The sequence below is a fragment of the Alosa sapidissima genome, chromosome 17 (genome assembly GCF_018492685.1).
Source record: "Alosa sapidissima isolate fAloSap1 chromosome 17, fAloSap1.pri, whole genome shotgun sequence".
In the NCBI taxonomy this organism is placed as follows: domain Eukaryota; kingdom Metazoa; phylum Chordata; class Actinopteri; order Clupeiformes; family Clupeidae; genus Alosa; species Alosa sapidissima.
In genome coordinates this window covers 19,160,762-19,176,769 of record NC_055973.1, presented here as the reverse complement: position 1 = coordinate 19,176,769, position 16,008 = coordinate 19,160,762, and the positions used below count along the sequence as shown (strand labels likewise).

At 45.0% G+C, this 16,008-nt stretch overlaps 1 protein-coding gene across 7 annotated transcripts in view; it reads right to left on the bottom strand.

The window, feature by feature from the left end:
• Window positions 1–15,750, bottom strand: part of scn3b (sodium channel, voltage-gated, type III, beta) — a 40,007-nt gene extending 24,257 nt beyond the window's left edge. For 3 of the 7 annotated variants that reach the window (XR_006024665.1, XR_006024660.1, XR_006024664.1), the window contains exons 1-5: window positions 15,534–15,747; window positions 7,282–7,380; window positions 3,436–3,596; window positions 2,885–3,110; window positions 678–816 (exon numbers count right to left, since the gene is read on the bottom strand). Coding sequence is in view for 1 of the 7 variants with exons in the window: in XM_042068464.1 (XP_041924398.1) it covers window positions 678–816; window positions 2,885–3,110; window positions 3,436–3,596; window positions 7,282–7,336 (581 nt within the window). In the remaining 6 variants the exon portion in view is untranslated. Of the gene's footprint in view, window positions 1–677; window positions 817–2,884; window positions 3,111–3,435; window positions 3,597–7,281; window positions 7,381–7,757; window positions 8,096–15,533 lie in introns of those variants that run through there. The other 4 variants (XR_006024662.1, XR_006024661.1, XR_006024663.1 and 1 more) reach the window with 4 other exon arrangements.
• Window positions 15,751–16,008: the final 258 nt, after the last annotated feature.

Here is a 16,008-nt window from a genome sequence, read left to right as displayed (position 1 = left end):
ATGCCTGGAATGGTACCAAACTTCTACAGTAGTACAAATATGTTCTGTACTCATAAAACGAGGCATTGGAAAGTTTGTAAGTACACCAGGAGTTTATGTAAATAAGACTTGCCTGATAGCTTCTACTCTCTGCTGCTACCGCTACCACTGTGTTGACGTTACTTCTGTGTTTTGGAAAAAGCCCGTAAAAGTTTTTTGGTATATTCAAAGTTTTTAAGATTTTTTTACAACTGAGTTTTAACTAATAATTATTGCAAACTGGTACAACGAACAAAATATAAGTGCATTCCTGGAACTGGGGTCATTAGACTACATCCTTATGCTTCACTCTCTGCCAGGACTTTTACAGGCTTTTATCATGTACAGTATAATAGTGTGTAGTATAGTGTAGTATTGTTTGTAGCATGGTGTGGTATTGTGTGCAGTATATATATAGTAGTGTGTAGTTTAGTGTAGTATTGTTTGTAGCATGGTGTGGTATTGTGTGCAGTATATATATATATATAGTAGTGTGTAGTACAGTGTAGTATTGTTTGTAGCATGGTGTGGTATTGTGTGCAGTATATATATAGTAGTGTGTAGTATAGTGTAGTATTGTTTGTAGCATGGTGTGGTGTAGTGTGCAGTATATATATATAGTAGTGTGTAGTATAGTGAAGTGTGTGAGGAGTACTCACACGGCGTCCTGCGCCATCTCATCTGACTTGGAGATCTTCCTGTAGCAGTAGACCATCTCCACCAGCAGCCAGAGAGTGAGGAACACCAGTAGAACATACATCATGATCTCTGAGTACAGCGCCGTCGGGTCTAAACTGGCTGCCAAGGCAACCAGCACAGCCACACCCCACCACACGCGCAAACACACACAGAGACAGAGAGAGAGTTGTAGGGGGTAGGTGGTAGAGAAAGAGAGAAGTGTGTGTGTGTGTGTGTGTGTGTGTGTGTGTGTGTGTGGGGGGGGGGGGGGTCAAAGAAATGTGGAGAAGTCAAGCATGCGTTGAGTTCCCATGACTGATTTGTTTTGGTCAAAAGACAGTGTCATCACAAGGAGAGCTCCCAATCAGATAAAGATCAGTTAACATTTTTTCTTCTTCTAAAGGGCCATTCACACCAAGTACGACAACTATAACCATAACGATAAAAGCGTCCACACTGACCAACGATAAGCCTCTCCTTGCGTTAATGAATGTGATGGCTAAAATGTGATGGGTTCTGATTGGCTTTTTATCGTTCTTAAAATCGCTCTGAAAGTGATGAACGATATCGTTCTTCATGTTGTTATCTTTATAGTTTATGTGTGAACGTTGTCATTCATACTAACGAGAACAATATTTGTGTATAGTTATCGTTATCGTTCTTGGTGCGAATGCTCTTTTACTCAGGTTAATCATCGACCAAAATAAATCTTTTCAGTATGTTCATGTGTGTAAGATGGCATGCATCATGTTCCCAAAACCAGAATCTCCTGCTCTGCCTGCTGTTTCTGATCAAGGAAGGAAGGAGGGCTAAGCTAGGAGGAATCATGGCTAGGCTAGGGTTTAGGAAACATGGCAGAGTTTAGGACGCTACAGTAGATGGCTAGGCTAGGCTAGGGGTTAGAAAACATGGCTACTCTAGGGGTTAGAAAAACATGGCTAGCCTAGGGGTTAGGAAACATGGCTACGCTAGGGGTTAGGAAACATGGCTACTTGACTACTTAGTGAGCAATGAGCAATGCAGCTTTTAAGACCAGAATAACTGATTCAGTAAGCAACTGGTTGGTTCTTTGGATTGAACTGAAGTACTGCAAGCCATTAAACGGACAGAGCAGTGTCACACATAGGTCATCTGGACAGTCCCTGGACAGTTTATCTCTCTGGACACTAAATTCACTCTCTCCTACTTTTTAAAAAGAATGAGCTCACACAGGTTTATGTTGTAGAGTTATTGATGATATTTTATGTTTTATGGTGTATGGTGTTTTTCTCTTCCTTTCATACTGTTTGGTATTTTGCCCAGGATTTGTGTGTGTATGTTTGTGTTTGTGTGTGTGTGTGTGTGTGTGTGTGTGTGTGTATGTGTTTGTGTGTGTGTGTGTCTAATTGGTATGAGTCGGTTTGACTTGACTAATCTAAAGGTGATGAAACATGGGGAAACTTTTTGAACAATGTTGCTGGGCAACCACATAACCGGTTCCATGTGTTCTGATTGGATGATCATGACAATTTGCCTACTGAACCCCATCAATACTCAAGGTCATTGTCCAGCAATATGGCTCAAGGAGTTGCCTTATGTGTCATAGGCTTCAGTGCCACTCGCTATCAACCTGCTGGTAGCAGTCAAGGGTTAGACTTCGAAATGACATGAAATGAAATGTAAGTGTGCGCTAACTTAGAGAAGAGAAAAGACAAGCAGGCCAACCATCACATCCATTCAGACTACAGAAATGACTTTGTATCAAAAACAGGAGGATCTGACCATTACAAAATATGTGAGTGCTGTCTGCCTCTGTCTGTGCACATGCCAGCTGGACAGGGCACACACAGACAGAAGCTCAACTGCTGGATGGATGGGTAGGAGTCAGCAAACACTGTACATTTGCCCAACTGTAATGAGAGAGACACATCCAACCGTCTCAGGCAGGCATCCGGTGAGGAGAAGACAAATCAAACAGTACTTTACCCCTTCATACATTACAGCTACAATAGCTGCTTAGCTTAACTCCCTCCCATCTCACAACTGCCAGTTCTCATGAAGACAAAGGACAAACACACACAATTACTCCAACATTACACACACTGCACAGCAGACAGCATAAGAATACAGCAGACAGCATAAGTGTGTGTACCTAACACATGAAATCAGCATGAGGGCCCAGGTGTGTATAGTCAGTCATTGTTCTTACCTTTGTCTTTGACTTCTAGCTTGATGATTCTGGTGATTGTGACAGAGGGGGTAAAGGAGTCAAACTCAAAAAGGCGGAAGACCACACACTGGTAGGTGCCTGAGTCATTGCGCGTGATGTTGGTGATGCCGAGGGAGAGGTCCTGTAGGTCCTTACTGCCCCTCCACTGGAGGCGACCCTTCAGGGGGCTCTCCAGCTCTCTGGGGCCGTTGTCATACTCAAAGATCTGCACACACACAAATACCACACACATGCACACACACACACACACACACACACACACACACACACACACACACCAGCACACACATACCATACACATGCATGCAGACACACGCACACACACATACACACACACACGCACACACATGCACACCAGTACACACACACACACACACACACACACTTGAACTAAGTGTCTGACTATGCGAGACCCAGGTGCCAGTAAAGTAAATGTCTATGCCACACTGTATGTAAATGTAATGCAAACAAAGCTTTTCTCATAGGTGTGTGGAGGGAGGCATGTACTGTAGCAGTGCAGAATCACTCACAGGGATCTCCTCTCCATCCTGGATGTAGGACCAGAAGACACGCGTCTCTGCTTTGATGTCCTCCCTCTTCATGCACGAGATACAGGTGAGCTTCATGGGATTCCCCAGCACGGCCTCTGTGTCCGAGTCACCATCCACACACACCGACACACTCAGCCGCACTGCAGGGAGGTGGAGGGAGAGAGCAGGGAGAGGGGGAGAGAGAGGGATGGTGGAGGAGAGAGAGAGAAGGAAGGGATAGGAAAGACATGGAGAGACAGACAAGGACATAGAGGAGGATGAAGAGAGGATGCATGAGAGAGAGAGAGAGAGAGAGAGAGAGAGAGAGAGAGAGAGAGAGAGAGAGAGAGAGAGAGAGCAAGAGAGAGAGCGAGAGAGAGAAAGAAAGAGATAACCAGAGGACAGTGAGGCACACATTTTGTAAAGGTTCTTTAACTGGGTCAAGAATTCATACAATATGGATTGGGTTATGTTACACATCAATAACCCAGATTTAGCTATACAGTAGTTATGCTTTCTGTCTGCACCTATCAGATTTAGCTATAGCTATGGTTTCTGTCTGCACCTATCAGATTTAGCTATAATTATGCTTTCTGTCTGCACCTATCATATGCTGGTTATGTTGTCTGTCTGCACCTATCATATTTAGTGCTGGTTATGGTTTCTGTCTTCACCTATCATATTTAGTGCTGGTTATGGTTTCTGTCTTCACCTATCAGATTTAGTGCTGGTTATGTTGTCTGTCTGCACCTATCATATTTAGTGCTGGTTATGGTTTCTGTCTGCACCTATCAGATTTAGTGCTGGTTATGGTTTCTGTCTGCACCTATCATATTTAGTGCTGGTTATGTTGTCTGTCAGCATTGATCGTGGTTCTCCCGTTTTCCTTTTTATGTTTGGTAAAACTATGTTGCAAAACCCTTCAGTCCAACACCCATTCACTGTATGTTGTTTAAATATAAAGAAAACACAGACATGTAGCATTATAAATTCAATGAGAGTAAATCACACATACAAGGATGTACGACTTTAAATAGGTTTATGCTTTTCTGCTGAATATGACTCTGATCCATGACTTCATCTTCATCATGTCACATGCCACCACTTCATGTCTGTCTCTCCTTAAGAAACACCTCCCCCTTTCTGTCTGTCTCTCCTTATGAAACACCACCACTTCCTGTCTGTCTCTCCTTATGAAACACCACCACTTCCTGTCTGTCTCTCCTTAAGAAACACCACCACTTCCTGTGAGTGAGAGGCTCCCTCCCTGTTGCTGTGTCCCTTTCCTAGGCTGTTGATTATGTGTGGAGGACAGCCTGAGTTCCTCAGGTAGCTGAGCCATACTGTCCCCACACAACCTGCTGGCCCTCTGGCTCTGGAGGGAGAGGAGAGGAGAGAATCAAAGAGGAGAAGAGAGGAGAGGAGAGAATAGAAGAGGGGAGAGGAGAGAATTGGAGGAGAGAATCAAATAGGAGAGGAGAGGTGAGGAGAGGAGAGATGGGGAGAGGAGAGGATGAAGGGAGGAGAGGAGAGGAGAGATGAGGAGAGGAGAAGTGAGGAGAGGAGAGATGAGGAGAGGAGAGATGAGGAGAGGAGAGGTGAGGAGAGGAGAAGTGAGGAGAGGAGAGAATAGAAGAGGGGAGAGGAGAGGAGAGAATCGAAGAGGAGAAGAGAGGAGAGGAGAGAATTGGAGGAGAGAATCAAAGAGGAGAGGAGAGGTGAGGAGAGGATGAAGGGAGGAGAGGAGAGGAGAGATGAGGAGAGGAGAGGTGAGGAGAGGAGAAGTGAGGAGAGGAGAGATGAGGAAAGGAGAGGAGAGGAGAGGTGAGGAGAGGAGAAGTGAGGAGAGAAGAGATGAGGAGAGGAGAGGTGAAGAGAGGCGAGGAGAGGAGAGGTGAGGAGAGGAGAAGTAAGGAGAGGAGAGTTGAGGAGAGGAGATGAAGAGAGATGAGAGGAGGAGAGATGAGGAGAGGAGGAGAGTGTTTTATCAGGCTCCTGATCTTCTCTCATTCCACTGCCCCCTGAGGACACCTGAGTCCAGGAGCATCGCTGCATTTGTCTGATTGAACCGAGCTCTGACATCATCCACCAACTGCTCCTAGTCCTCCTGCCCCTCTTCCTCCCTCCTCCCTCCCTCTCTTGTTCCTGTGGGCAGAGCTCGGTCCAATCAGACCAATGCAGCAGGGCTCCTGGACTCAGGTGTCCTCAGGGGGCAGTGGAATGAGACCAGGAGATAAGACGCCTGATAAAGCACTCTCCTCTTCTTCTCTCTTCTCTTCTTTCACCTCATCTTCCTCTCCTACTTTCTACATCCACTGCCCTCTCTCCTTTCACTAACTACTGCACCTCTGCTTTCTCATCTTCTTAAAAGGTTCTCCTCTGTCCCTCCCTCCTGCTCTCTGTGCTCCTCCTCTCCATCCCTCTGCTAAATCTGTCCTTCCTGCTCACCCTCCTGCTCACTTTTCTTCCTTTCTCCTCTTTTATTCTCCAGTCTTCCCCCTCTATGCTCCCCTTTCTCTCCCCTCTTCTCCTCTCCTCTCTGCTTCCCCATTTTCTCTCCTCATCTCTCCTCTCCTCCCTCTGCACCCCTCCCCTCTCATCTTGTCTCCTCTCTTCACCCTCCTTCTCCTCACCTCTCCACCTCTCCACGTCTCATCCCCTCTCCTCTCATCTCTTTTCTCCTCTCAGCCTGTAACCTGCACTGTCAGACTTTTGGGATCCGGTGTGCTCTGGTCTGTGCTGCGGGTCTAGAGAGGAGGGACGTGCGTCCCAGCACGCAGAGCCAAACACAGAGGCCAGTCTCCCACACTCCACACAGGCTGGCTACTGTATACAGTCTTTGTGCTACTGAAAACACAGGCCCTCTTACATAACCTACAGCCCCAGGGCCAAGCTGTCAACATCGATCACATCTCCCAATTCTGGAGGCCAGTGGAAACACTCAAACACATCAAGCACACAGACTGGTTGGGGGGCTTAGAAAGCATATGACATATTTTGGCTGGGCCAAGGCGAGCTCTATATTTTTTATCTATATATGAGAATGGAGAAACAGAAATGAATGCAATTCATCTTATTATGACTGTAAAAGACTTTGGAATAATACTATCTAATACTATCATAATCATCCTTATTTATCAACAGTATTTGATGTTTTTTTGTCTGGCACATGGATAATTCAATCACTCAAGGTTCAATATATTGATGGTTCTGCTTTCACATTCGGCCATGTAAGAGGTAATAAGATTATAGTCATCTAATTACTGTGGGAAGCCCTAACTACAGTGGGCCTCGGACATGGACCTATTTATTACACAGCACTGCCTTCTAGACTGCTTACAGGAAAAGGCATAATTTCACATTTTTCACAATCACTTTTTTCACATGATCATCCATGGCCACTCTTATGTTTTGGGTAGGAAGGGAAAATAATTTAAAAAGATACTCACATCCTGTTGACAATGTGTATAAGCTATATCTCTATGATATGATAAATTGATTAAACCTACAGTAGCACTACAAACCATCCTACATGCCTACATGATGTCTTGTTTGCTCATAAGTGGGTGTAGTAAAGAAATGTATATCATCAAACAATAATCTTATACCCAATCAGAAAAAAACAAATATTTTTAACGAATTTTAAAACTTATCGGTAATGCAATACTGTGTGGCCTCAAGTGGAAGATTAGTGTGTGGGTCACTGGGTCGTATCTACTGGCGAAGCTACTAAAAGACATGCGAGTCTTTAGTGTGTGAGCCGTCAAATGAAAAATCGACTGACGTTTGATAAAGGCGCCACTTTCACGCTAGAACGAGAAGCTCCCTCGCCACATGGACACTTACCTGATAGTATTAGGAGTGAGACAGAAAGCACCAGAGCCGCCGTGAGAGTTCTCATACTCGGAGATCGAGCGAGAGGGCGGTGTCTAGGATAGGGCCTTCCTGTCACAAAAAAGAGGAAATATGTGTCAAATAAAATATGTATCAAAGCATCATCACTGACAGGGGTTAAAACAGCTGAACCATTTCATCCAATAAAGCTTTATGCAGTGGCGTATGTCAAAGATTTTTGACAGATGCTGAAACGAAGACGAGTCAGCACTTCAGAACCTCGGACAGCGCCTCGCTAGAACGATATAAAACGTTGCTCCTAAAAAAGGCCGAAATTGTTAGTTTCAGAAAATCAGTGCAGAAAATCAGCTCCTTGTTTGACATATCCAAACAGAGTTCAAATACAGAGTAAGTATTTGCCCTCGTTTAAGACAAAACTTAATATTTTCAAAAGAGAGTTGTAGAGATTTTACAGATAACAAAATTACCGCAAGAGTAGGCTATCTATCAATCAGAATCCAGTGTGATTTTCAGTTATATCCGCCCCCAGTTTCTCAGATACTCCGAATGCATGGTGTTTTCATGGCGAATCGGGACTTCTTCACAGAGACATGGAGACCTGTGGATTCTAGCTCCCTGTCAATCCACTTCGGCGTTTTGAAATGAAAGAAAAACAACAGCGTGAGAGCCACTAACCAAAAAGAACAATCCTCCCAACGCTTCACGGTAAATGCGCGATAGTGTGTGTTAAACTACGATTTTACTCTTCTGACAAACATGGAGAAACCGACGGAATAATCTGTGTGCGCGCGCTTTCTCTGCTCGCTTTTGTTTTCTCCATAAGTAGCCACTGGAGCGCTTGGTATGTTTTTCTTCAAAGCGCATGCGCGTCACTCCCAATTACTTTTTTTCTGCGCTTAGTCCCAGATCTGAGATCATCTCATTAAACGCATCGCCTCAGCGATCATTAGAGCACACAAGCTAGACTTGGCTGGCGTTTTTACCACTACATCCTTCTCTTTGTCAAGCAGACGGCTACAGCTATGCTGGGATGGCATATTTTAACAACAGAATAAGTAAAGCAACTGCAAAATAAGAAAGCCTTTCACCTACAGGAAGCATTCAATTGCATTTTAAAAAGGATAAGAAAATGTAGTCTCTTCTCTCTAATACCACGTGCAGTTGTCACTGATCACAGGAAGTTTGAATCTTTCACTGACATGCATTGATTCTGATATTGCTACAGCTGTTTACATCCATGTTATATGTGTTATCTTTCATGTTGTAATTCATATTGTAATGTTTTTGCAGTCATGCAGCTATTTCTTCTTGAGCTCTAAGGTGAAATCAAAGTAAGATGAAAAAATCTTCACGCATGCTTGTTTTTTTCTGATAAGATATGTCTTGTGTTAGCATATCATGCATATCATGTTTCAATCTTTTATGATCTCAACCTTTTTTGTTAAGTTCCTTCATTGTCTGCAATCGAGGCAAGTGCAATTCTGTTTTGATGGAAACCAGGAGAAATACAGTCTTGTCAGGGAAAAACAAGCATAGATGTATTGCCTTGATGGCCTTGATTGATTGATTGAAGTGTGACTTTTGCAGTGTATCTGTGGCATATAATGTCTTCTGCATAGTGGTTACGGATGTATGAGGCACATTCTGATGTGGAGAGTCTGCTGTAGCCTTTAATAGCTGCCAGGCAGCATGCACTGAGGGCCTGGCTTAATGTATGTGCTTGTGTGTGTGTGTGTGTGTGTGTGTGTGTGTGTGTGTGTGTGCGCGCGCGCATGCATGTGTGTACAGTATGTGTGTGAGTGAATCAGAGAGAGAGAGAGATAGAAAGAGAGAGGGTGATTTCATCATAAACAATCTAACCTACTCACCAGCAGGGTTACGTAAGTGGGAGAAACAGCTGTAAGAAAAAAGCTTATTCAAAGCCTGCATATTTGAGACAGATCACTGAGGCATACATTGCCTGCTCCCTGTCCCTTCTCCCCTCCCCCCACAAGCACACACACACACACACACACACACACACGCACACACACACACACACACACACACACACACACACACACACACACAAATGCCAGTCAGCTCCAGCAGAGTTCAAACACACACAGCATATGGAGCTGCAATCATACACATGGCTGTTATGACTACACATGTGCACTGATGTGCTCCTTCACTACAGCTCAGCCAACACAGATCTGGCCCTGAACTAGCACAGATCTGGCCCTGAACTAATACAGATCTGGCCCTGAACTAATACAGATCTGGCCCTGAACTACTGTAGCACAGATCTGGCCCTGAACTAATACAGATCTGGCCCTGAACTAGCACAGATCTGGCCCTGAACTAATACAGATCTGGCCCTGAACTAGCACAGATCTGGCCCTGAACTACTGTAGCACAGATCTGGCCCTGAACTAATACAGATCTGGCCCTGAACTAGCACAGATCTGGCCCTGAACTAATACAGATCTGGCCCTGAAGTAGCACAGATCTGGCCCTGAACTACTGTAGCACAGATCTGGCCCTGAACTAATACAGATCTGGCCCTGAACTAGCACAGATCTGGCCCTGAAATAGTACAAATCTGTCCCTGAACTAGAACAGGTCTGGCCCTGAGCTAGTACAGGTCTGGCTCCGATTGGGATCTGTTTTACTCCCGATCTGGTCCTGTATAGCATATTTCTGGTCCTGATCTGGCTCTGGTGCTGTGCATCAGACAGGGCCTTCAACATGGGAGACTCTCTGGCCGCTGGTCCACGAAAGTGCCTCTTCTATCATCTCAGCCCTCTCTGTGGATCCAGCGCTACGGTAATGGCTGTGGTACGCGAGTGGTGGTACCCCCCCCCCCCCCCATCTATCACTTGCAAAATTTCCATTTATCAAAAGGTCTTTCAAAACCGACTTCACTACAAAAGTTAAAGGCTCTGTTGAATGTGTTTAGTTCTGTCCTTTGGTCCTCTCCACAGCCTCTTATACCGCTCATACTGGATCTCTATAGTTCAGACCCCCACACCCCACCTCCAAGAGCAGAATAGATCGCAGCTTGGTGTGAGTGCTGCAGGATGTGAGAGAGAGAGAGAGGGAGAGAGAAAGAGAGTGCTTTCTACAGCTGGTCCCCCTGGACCACATGATTACTTTAATTCATTTGCCCTCCATAAGCTGCAGATTATTTGGTTAAAGAATCATCTGGGTATTTGTAGTTTTAGTGGCTAGGAAGAAGTTGGATTTTTTTACCAACCAACGTAATGGCGAATAACAAGGGAAATATAGAGGGCCAAAGTTGAGCTTATGAAATACATTTAGGTTTAGGCTTAGATTAAAGGACTTAATGGATTTACTCTCTTTGTTTTTTAAGTGAGTTATTATGAACTACCAACCTTTTAGAGTGTCACCACTGCTTTGTTGCTGAAGAAATCTGTCAGGTTCTCGCCCCAGTCCTGTGGGGGAGCCTCCAGGCTTGGCTGGATAAATGGCAGTAGTTATGACTGTGTGGTATGCTGTGCTATTGTTGCCAGTCGATAGTGCGAGAGAGAGAGAGATTCAGAGAGAAAGGCAGACAAAAGGAGAGAGAGAGAAAGAAATGACAGAGAGAGAGGCAGATAAAAAGAGAAAGAGAGAGGGAGGGAAAGTTTGAGAGGCAGATACTGAGAGGGGGGTGAGGGAATGAGAGAGAAACCAGATAAAGAAGCCAGACAAAAAGAGGGAAGAAAAGATAGAGAGAGGCAGAGAGAGAGAGAGTGAGCCGAGTGAGAGGCAGTGAGTGGTAGACACAGTAAAATGGCAGGCCTGCTGATTGCCCTATACAGGAGAAAGGGAAACCATAGCAACAGTGATGCAAGATAACAGCTTAAGCAGACTGAGCATGTGCAGAGCTGCGGGGTTCCCAGCCAGATATATCACACTCAACACCCCCACTAAACATCCACTAAACATTAATACTAAACATCTACACTCAACCTACAATCAACATCCACATTAAACATTAACACTAAACACCCCCACTAAACATCCACACTAAAAATGAATACCTAACATCCATACTAAACATTCACCCTCAACATCCACTCTCAACATCTCTACTGAACATCCCTACTGAACACCAACACTAAAGATCCTCGCTAAAAAAACACACACTAAACATCCATACTAAATCCAATACCACACCAGGCACCAGGCAAGTCCATACTACATTGAAAAACCCACACTACACAGCCATACTAAACACAATACCACACTCAGGATGAGTCCATACTAAACACAAGATATGCGAAGCACATTCAGTCCAGACAAAACACTTTTTCATACTAAACACAAGTCTACACTAAACACAAGACCATCCTAAACATGAGACCATACTAAACATGAGACCATACTAAACATGAGACCCATGCTGAGCTTAGGCACTGTACTGTGTTCATGCACAGGGCAGCAGTCCAGCAGTGCAGAGACCCAGGGATACTATGGAACTGAACCAGAGAACCATGTTGTCACAAACTAGGACAGAACACATCTTATCTTGAGGAAGCCTATATGGAACAGCATCATAAACAAGGAATAAATCTCTGCAAGGCTAAAGGCTTTACTGATCGTGGATTATAAGCATTCCATGCAGACCCATCATATTCCCATAAATCCACATTAAGTGCACCATAGGTCAGCCTATCGCAGAGACTGGGACAGCCTCTTGGCCGCAAGCTTCCGAAGCTGGATGTATGGATGCCATCGGCCTCAATCATGGCCTTTAATGGCATGCACAGAGCGGTGACCAACAGTAGATGGGTATTATACTGCCTCTCCTGTATGGATACGGTTATCCCATACATCCTATATCCTCTATCTATTACTATTACTATTGTTACAGGCTCTTATGCAAGCAATTGGGGCAGCCGTGGCCTACTGGTTAGCGCTTTGGACTTGTGACCGGAGAATTGCCGGTTCGAACCCTGACCAGTAGGCACGACTGAAGTGCCCTTGAGCAAGACACCTAACCCCTCACTGCTCCCCGAGCACCGCTGTTGTTGCAGGCAGCTCACTGCGCCGGGATTAGTGTGTGCTGAGTGTGTTTCACTAATTCACGGATTGGGATAAATGCAGAGACCAAATTTCCCTCACGGGATCAAAAGAGTATACTTATACTTATATAATTCAAGTGGGAATATATATCTTACAGTAATGTACCTCTTTGTCTATGCCCCTAATTTAAAAATCTTCTTTAATTGATAGTGATATACAGTTTATATATAATGCAGTAACATTACTATTCTTAAAGCCAGTGTTGCTGTTGCTGACATGAAGAATGGGAACAAATGCATTTCCACTGAACACTGATTGTTGAAGAATTAGAGCCTAAAATGTATTCTATATTTAATTCAGCGAGCGGTCTGAATCAAAGATCCGCTCCGCTCTAGAATCTTTGGTCTGAATCATTACACATTCACGGCCAGTCTGAGTGTGGTGATCCCGAGAGACGGTGGAGACGTGGCGTGGATGCGCTCCCTGGAGAAGAGGACTCATCAAGAGCACCACAGCTGGCAGAGGAGCATCCAACGCAGTCGAGCGGAAACGGGAAAAACACAACAACGATGTGTTGTCTGTGTGTTTTCTCCACGTTGGGTAAAAACCTCCCTAGGCGTGAGTAATGCACAGAAGCAGCTGGCCGCTTGGACAGTGAGAGGAACCAGCTACCCTTCCTCCCCCAAGGGCACGTGGCGCTGCTAGGAGAGCAGACACCAACTAGAACCAAACCAAAACAAACCGAGCGAAACCAAAACCTAACCAAACCGAAACGAACAAAACCCGACCAAACCCAACCGAACCAAAGATGGTTGAGAGATGCTGCTCTGTTCAATTCAATTCATATGACATCAAGAGAAGAAAATAATTAGCAATTAATAGTACTAATAACGACAATTGACATGGACTATGGGGAATAATAACAATAATATAAAAAATATAATATAATATATGGGGAATAATAACAATAATATAAAAAAACACTCTACCCCTGTTCTCTGTCTCTCTCTCTCTCTCTCTCTCTCTTTCTCTCTCTCTATCTCTGTGTGTGTGTGTGTGTGCTGGGTTCTGTTCTGTTGGGCATTTCTTCATCGAGCAGATTACCTTTCCCATAGGCACAGCCAGGTGAGGATGGGGTCACTAACAGCAGAGAAAATACCACAGCAGGCGGGGAGGTTGCTGGGAGATGCTACTCTGCCCTGTGTGTCAGGCCACTGGAAGATGCCACTCTGCATTGTGTGTGTGTGTGTGTATGTGTGAGTGTGTGTGTGTGCTCCAGAGCTTGTCCTCTGTGAACCAGTAAATGGCTCTACTGACCCAGAAGGAGCTTGTGTATAAACACCCTTCTCTCCACATCAGCCAGCCTGCTGTTCCAGCTGCTACCAGCAGGAGGATCTCAAGCTGAAAGTGCTTTGGTCTCAACCTAGCACAACTGAACCAATCAAAACCCAAATGAACTAAACCCGACCCAACCCAACCCAACCCGACCGAACCAAAGACAGACAGACCTCTGCTGGGACTAGGGTCCACAGTGATGGAGGGAGATGGTCGGTAGATGCTGCTCTGTTCTCTCTCTGTCTCTGTGTGTTTGTGTGTGTGTGTGTGTGTGTGTGTGTGTGTGTGTGTGTGTGTGTGCTCTGTTTTGTTACGTTATGTTCAGCTGCCACCAGCAGGAGGATCTCAAGCTGAAAGTGATTTGGTCTGGAACAGGAGAATCTTAAACTGAAAGTACACCTCGTTCTGGAACAGCAGGATCTCAAGGCGAAAGCCCTCAGTCTTTGTCTAGGATCCAGAGGTGGTGGTGACCCCGACACAGCATGGTACTGCTAAACTCTGACCTTCCCTTTTTGTATCACATCGGTCTGTCTGTCCAGTGTCTGAGGCCAGGCAATGAACCGGTCTTTAGAACACAACCAGACAAACCTCCTCAGGTTAGAAGAACCGCTACTCTTCAGTACTCTTGGCCAGCAGAAGGCAGAGTATAGACCCTTTCAACAATAAAAACAAAAACAATGCTTGAACGTTCTATTTGGGCCCCAATCTACTTCCTCTGCATTAAGATAACATATGGAATGTTAAAACGGAAGCCTTGTGGGGCCAACTATGATGCTGATAATGGAACTCATAAAGGTTATGAGAAAAGAATATTAGAGCAATAGGTTACACCACCTTAGCCTGTTTACCTCTACAGTGCAGGGTGGACTTTGTGGGTGGAAAGGGAAATGCATCTTGGGAAAGTTCTTCTGTCCATGACAACAGCCTCCTGGGATCAGCTGTGAATGTGGCTGTGGTAACCTAGCAACCATTTGAAGACACCGGCATCTCTACTAAATGATCTGTACTTCGCAGAGCAGACTTCTCCTGCTCAGTCTGTGAAGCGCTCTCTGCTCCTCGAAAGTAAACAAGCTTGGAAATGACTTACCACTCAAAACACGGTTTCTACAAAACTACACGACAGAGTCCACGGACGTGATGAATAAATGATCTGCGTGAATGGATCCCTGGTCAGCTGTGCCAGATCAACACGCATGTTTGCTGATGCACAGCCTCCAGGGAGCGCAGCACCGGTCGGGAAGCTCCGGCCCGGCAGATTGCTGCGGATTTAGAGGGATTTCAAAGATTACGATGTGATTACAGCTTGTTCACACTGATGGAACAGCTCTGAAATTAGGTGAAATCTGCCGGGAGTGAAATGTATTTATTTATTTATCAACCTATCTTTCCCGCATGAGCAAATCCACGTCGGCTTTCTGATTGTCTTTGCGAGAGGGATGTCCCTGAGGACAGTGACCAGGGCCCAACAGCTCCGCAGTTTTCAGAGAGATGTGAAGAGAGCAGTATGCACAGAAGGTGATCGGAGCTACTGGCCCACTAAAAATATCCCTTTGAGAAATCCACACAACTTTCTCTCCGACTTTGAGTTGATGGCCAGGACTTAACTGGCCTAATCTTATTTTCATGAATCTATTTATCAACAACAAAAGCTGTTACTATTGAATTGACATTGTTGAACACATTCAACTCACATTCAGCATACTGCAGCAGTACTGCTCAGTACTGATACTACAGTAGTACTGTAACTGCTCAGAGGAAATATGAAAAATAGTAAGAATTTTGAAAAATAGGGAAAAATGTAAAATTAAAAAGTGTGTTAGTCATCCCGACAGAGCAGCTCTCCACAGTGGACCACACTCCAGACCCCAAAATGAATTCTTAATGTCAGTACTTACGAAGCAAAGAGTGTTTGCTAACAGAAGTCTTTGTGATCCATTCGAAATAGCTTGTTGTTGTTCGGAGAGACAGAAATGGTAATCCAACACTGACCACTGCTTACAGGATGAGTGCTGCTCCGCAGAGAAGAGAGCACAAGTGGCCACATTGCAGCTTGCCAACAGTTAGAGCTCTCAGGTATTACATCAGGCTGGGCGAGTGTATGTGTGTGTGTGTGTGTGTGTGTGTGTGTGTGTGTGTGTGTGTGTGTGTGTGTGTGTGTGTGTGTGTGTGTGTGTGTGTGTGTGTGTGTGTGTGGAAACAAACAGCAGACAGAAATAGGTATGATGAACAGCTGCAGGAGAGAGGAAACACACAGACCTGTGATAGAAAATGTAAACACACCCAGAACCCTAAAAGCCTTTGAAACCCCCAGCTATTCTGTTCCTCAGGCAGAAATACATCTGTTGCTGGGGCAGCAGCGGAGCCCCGGGG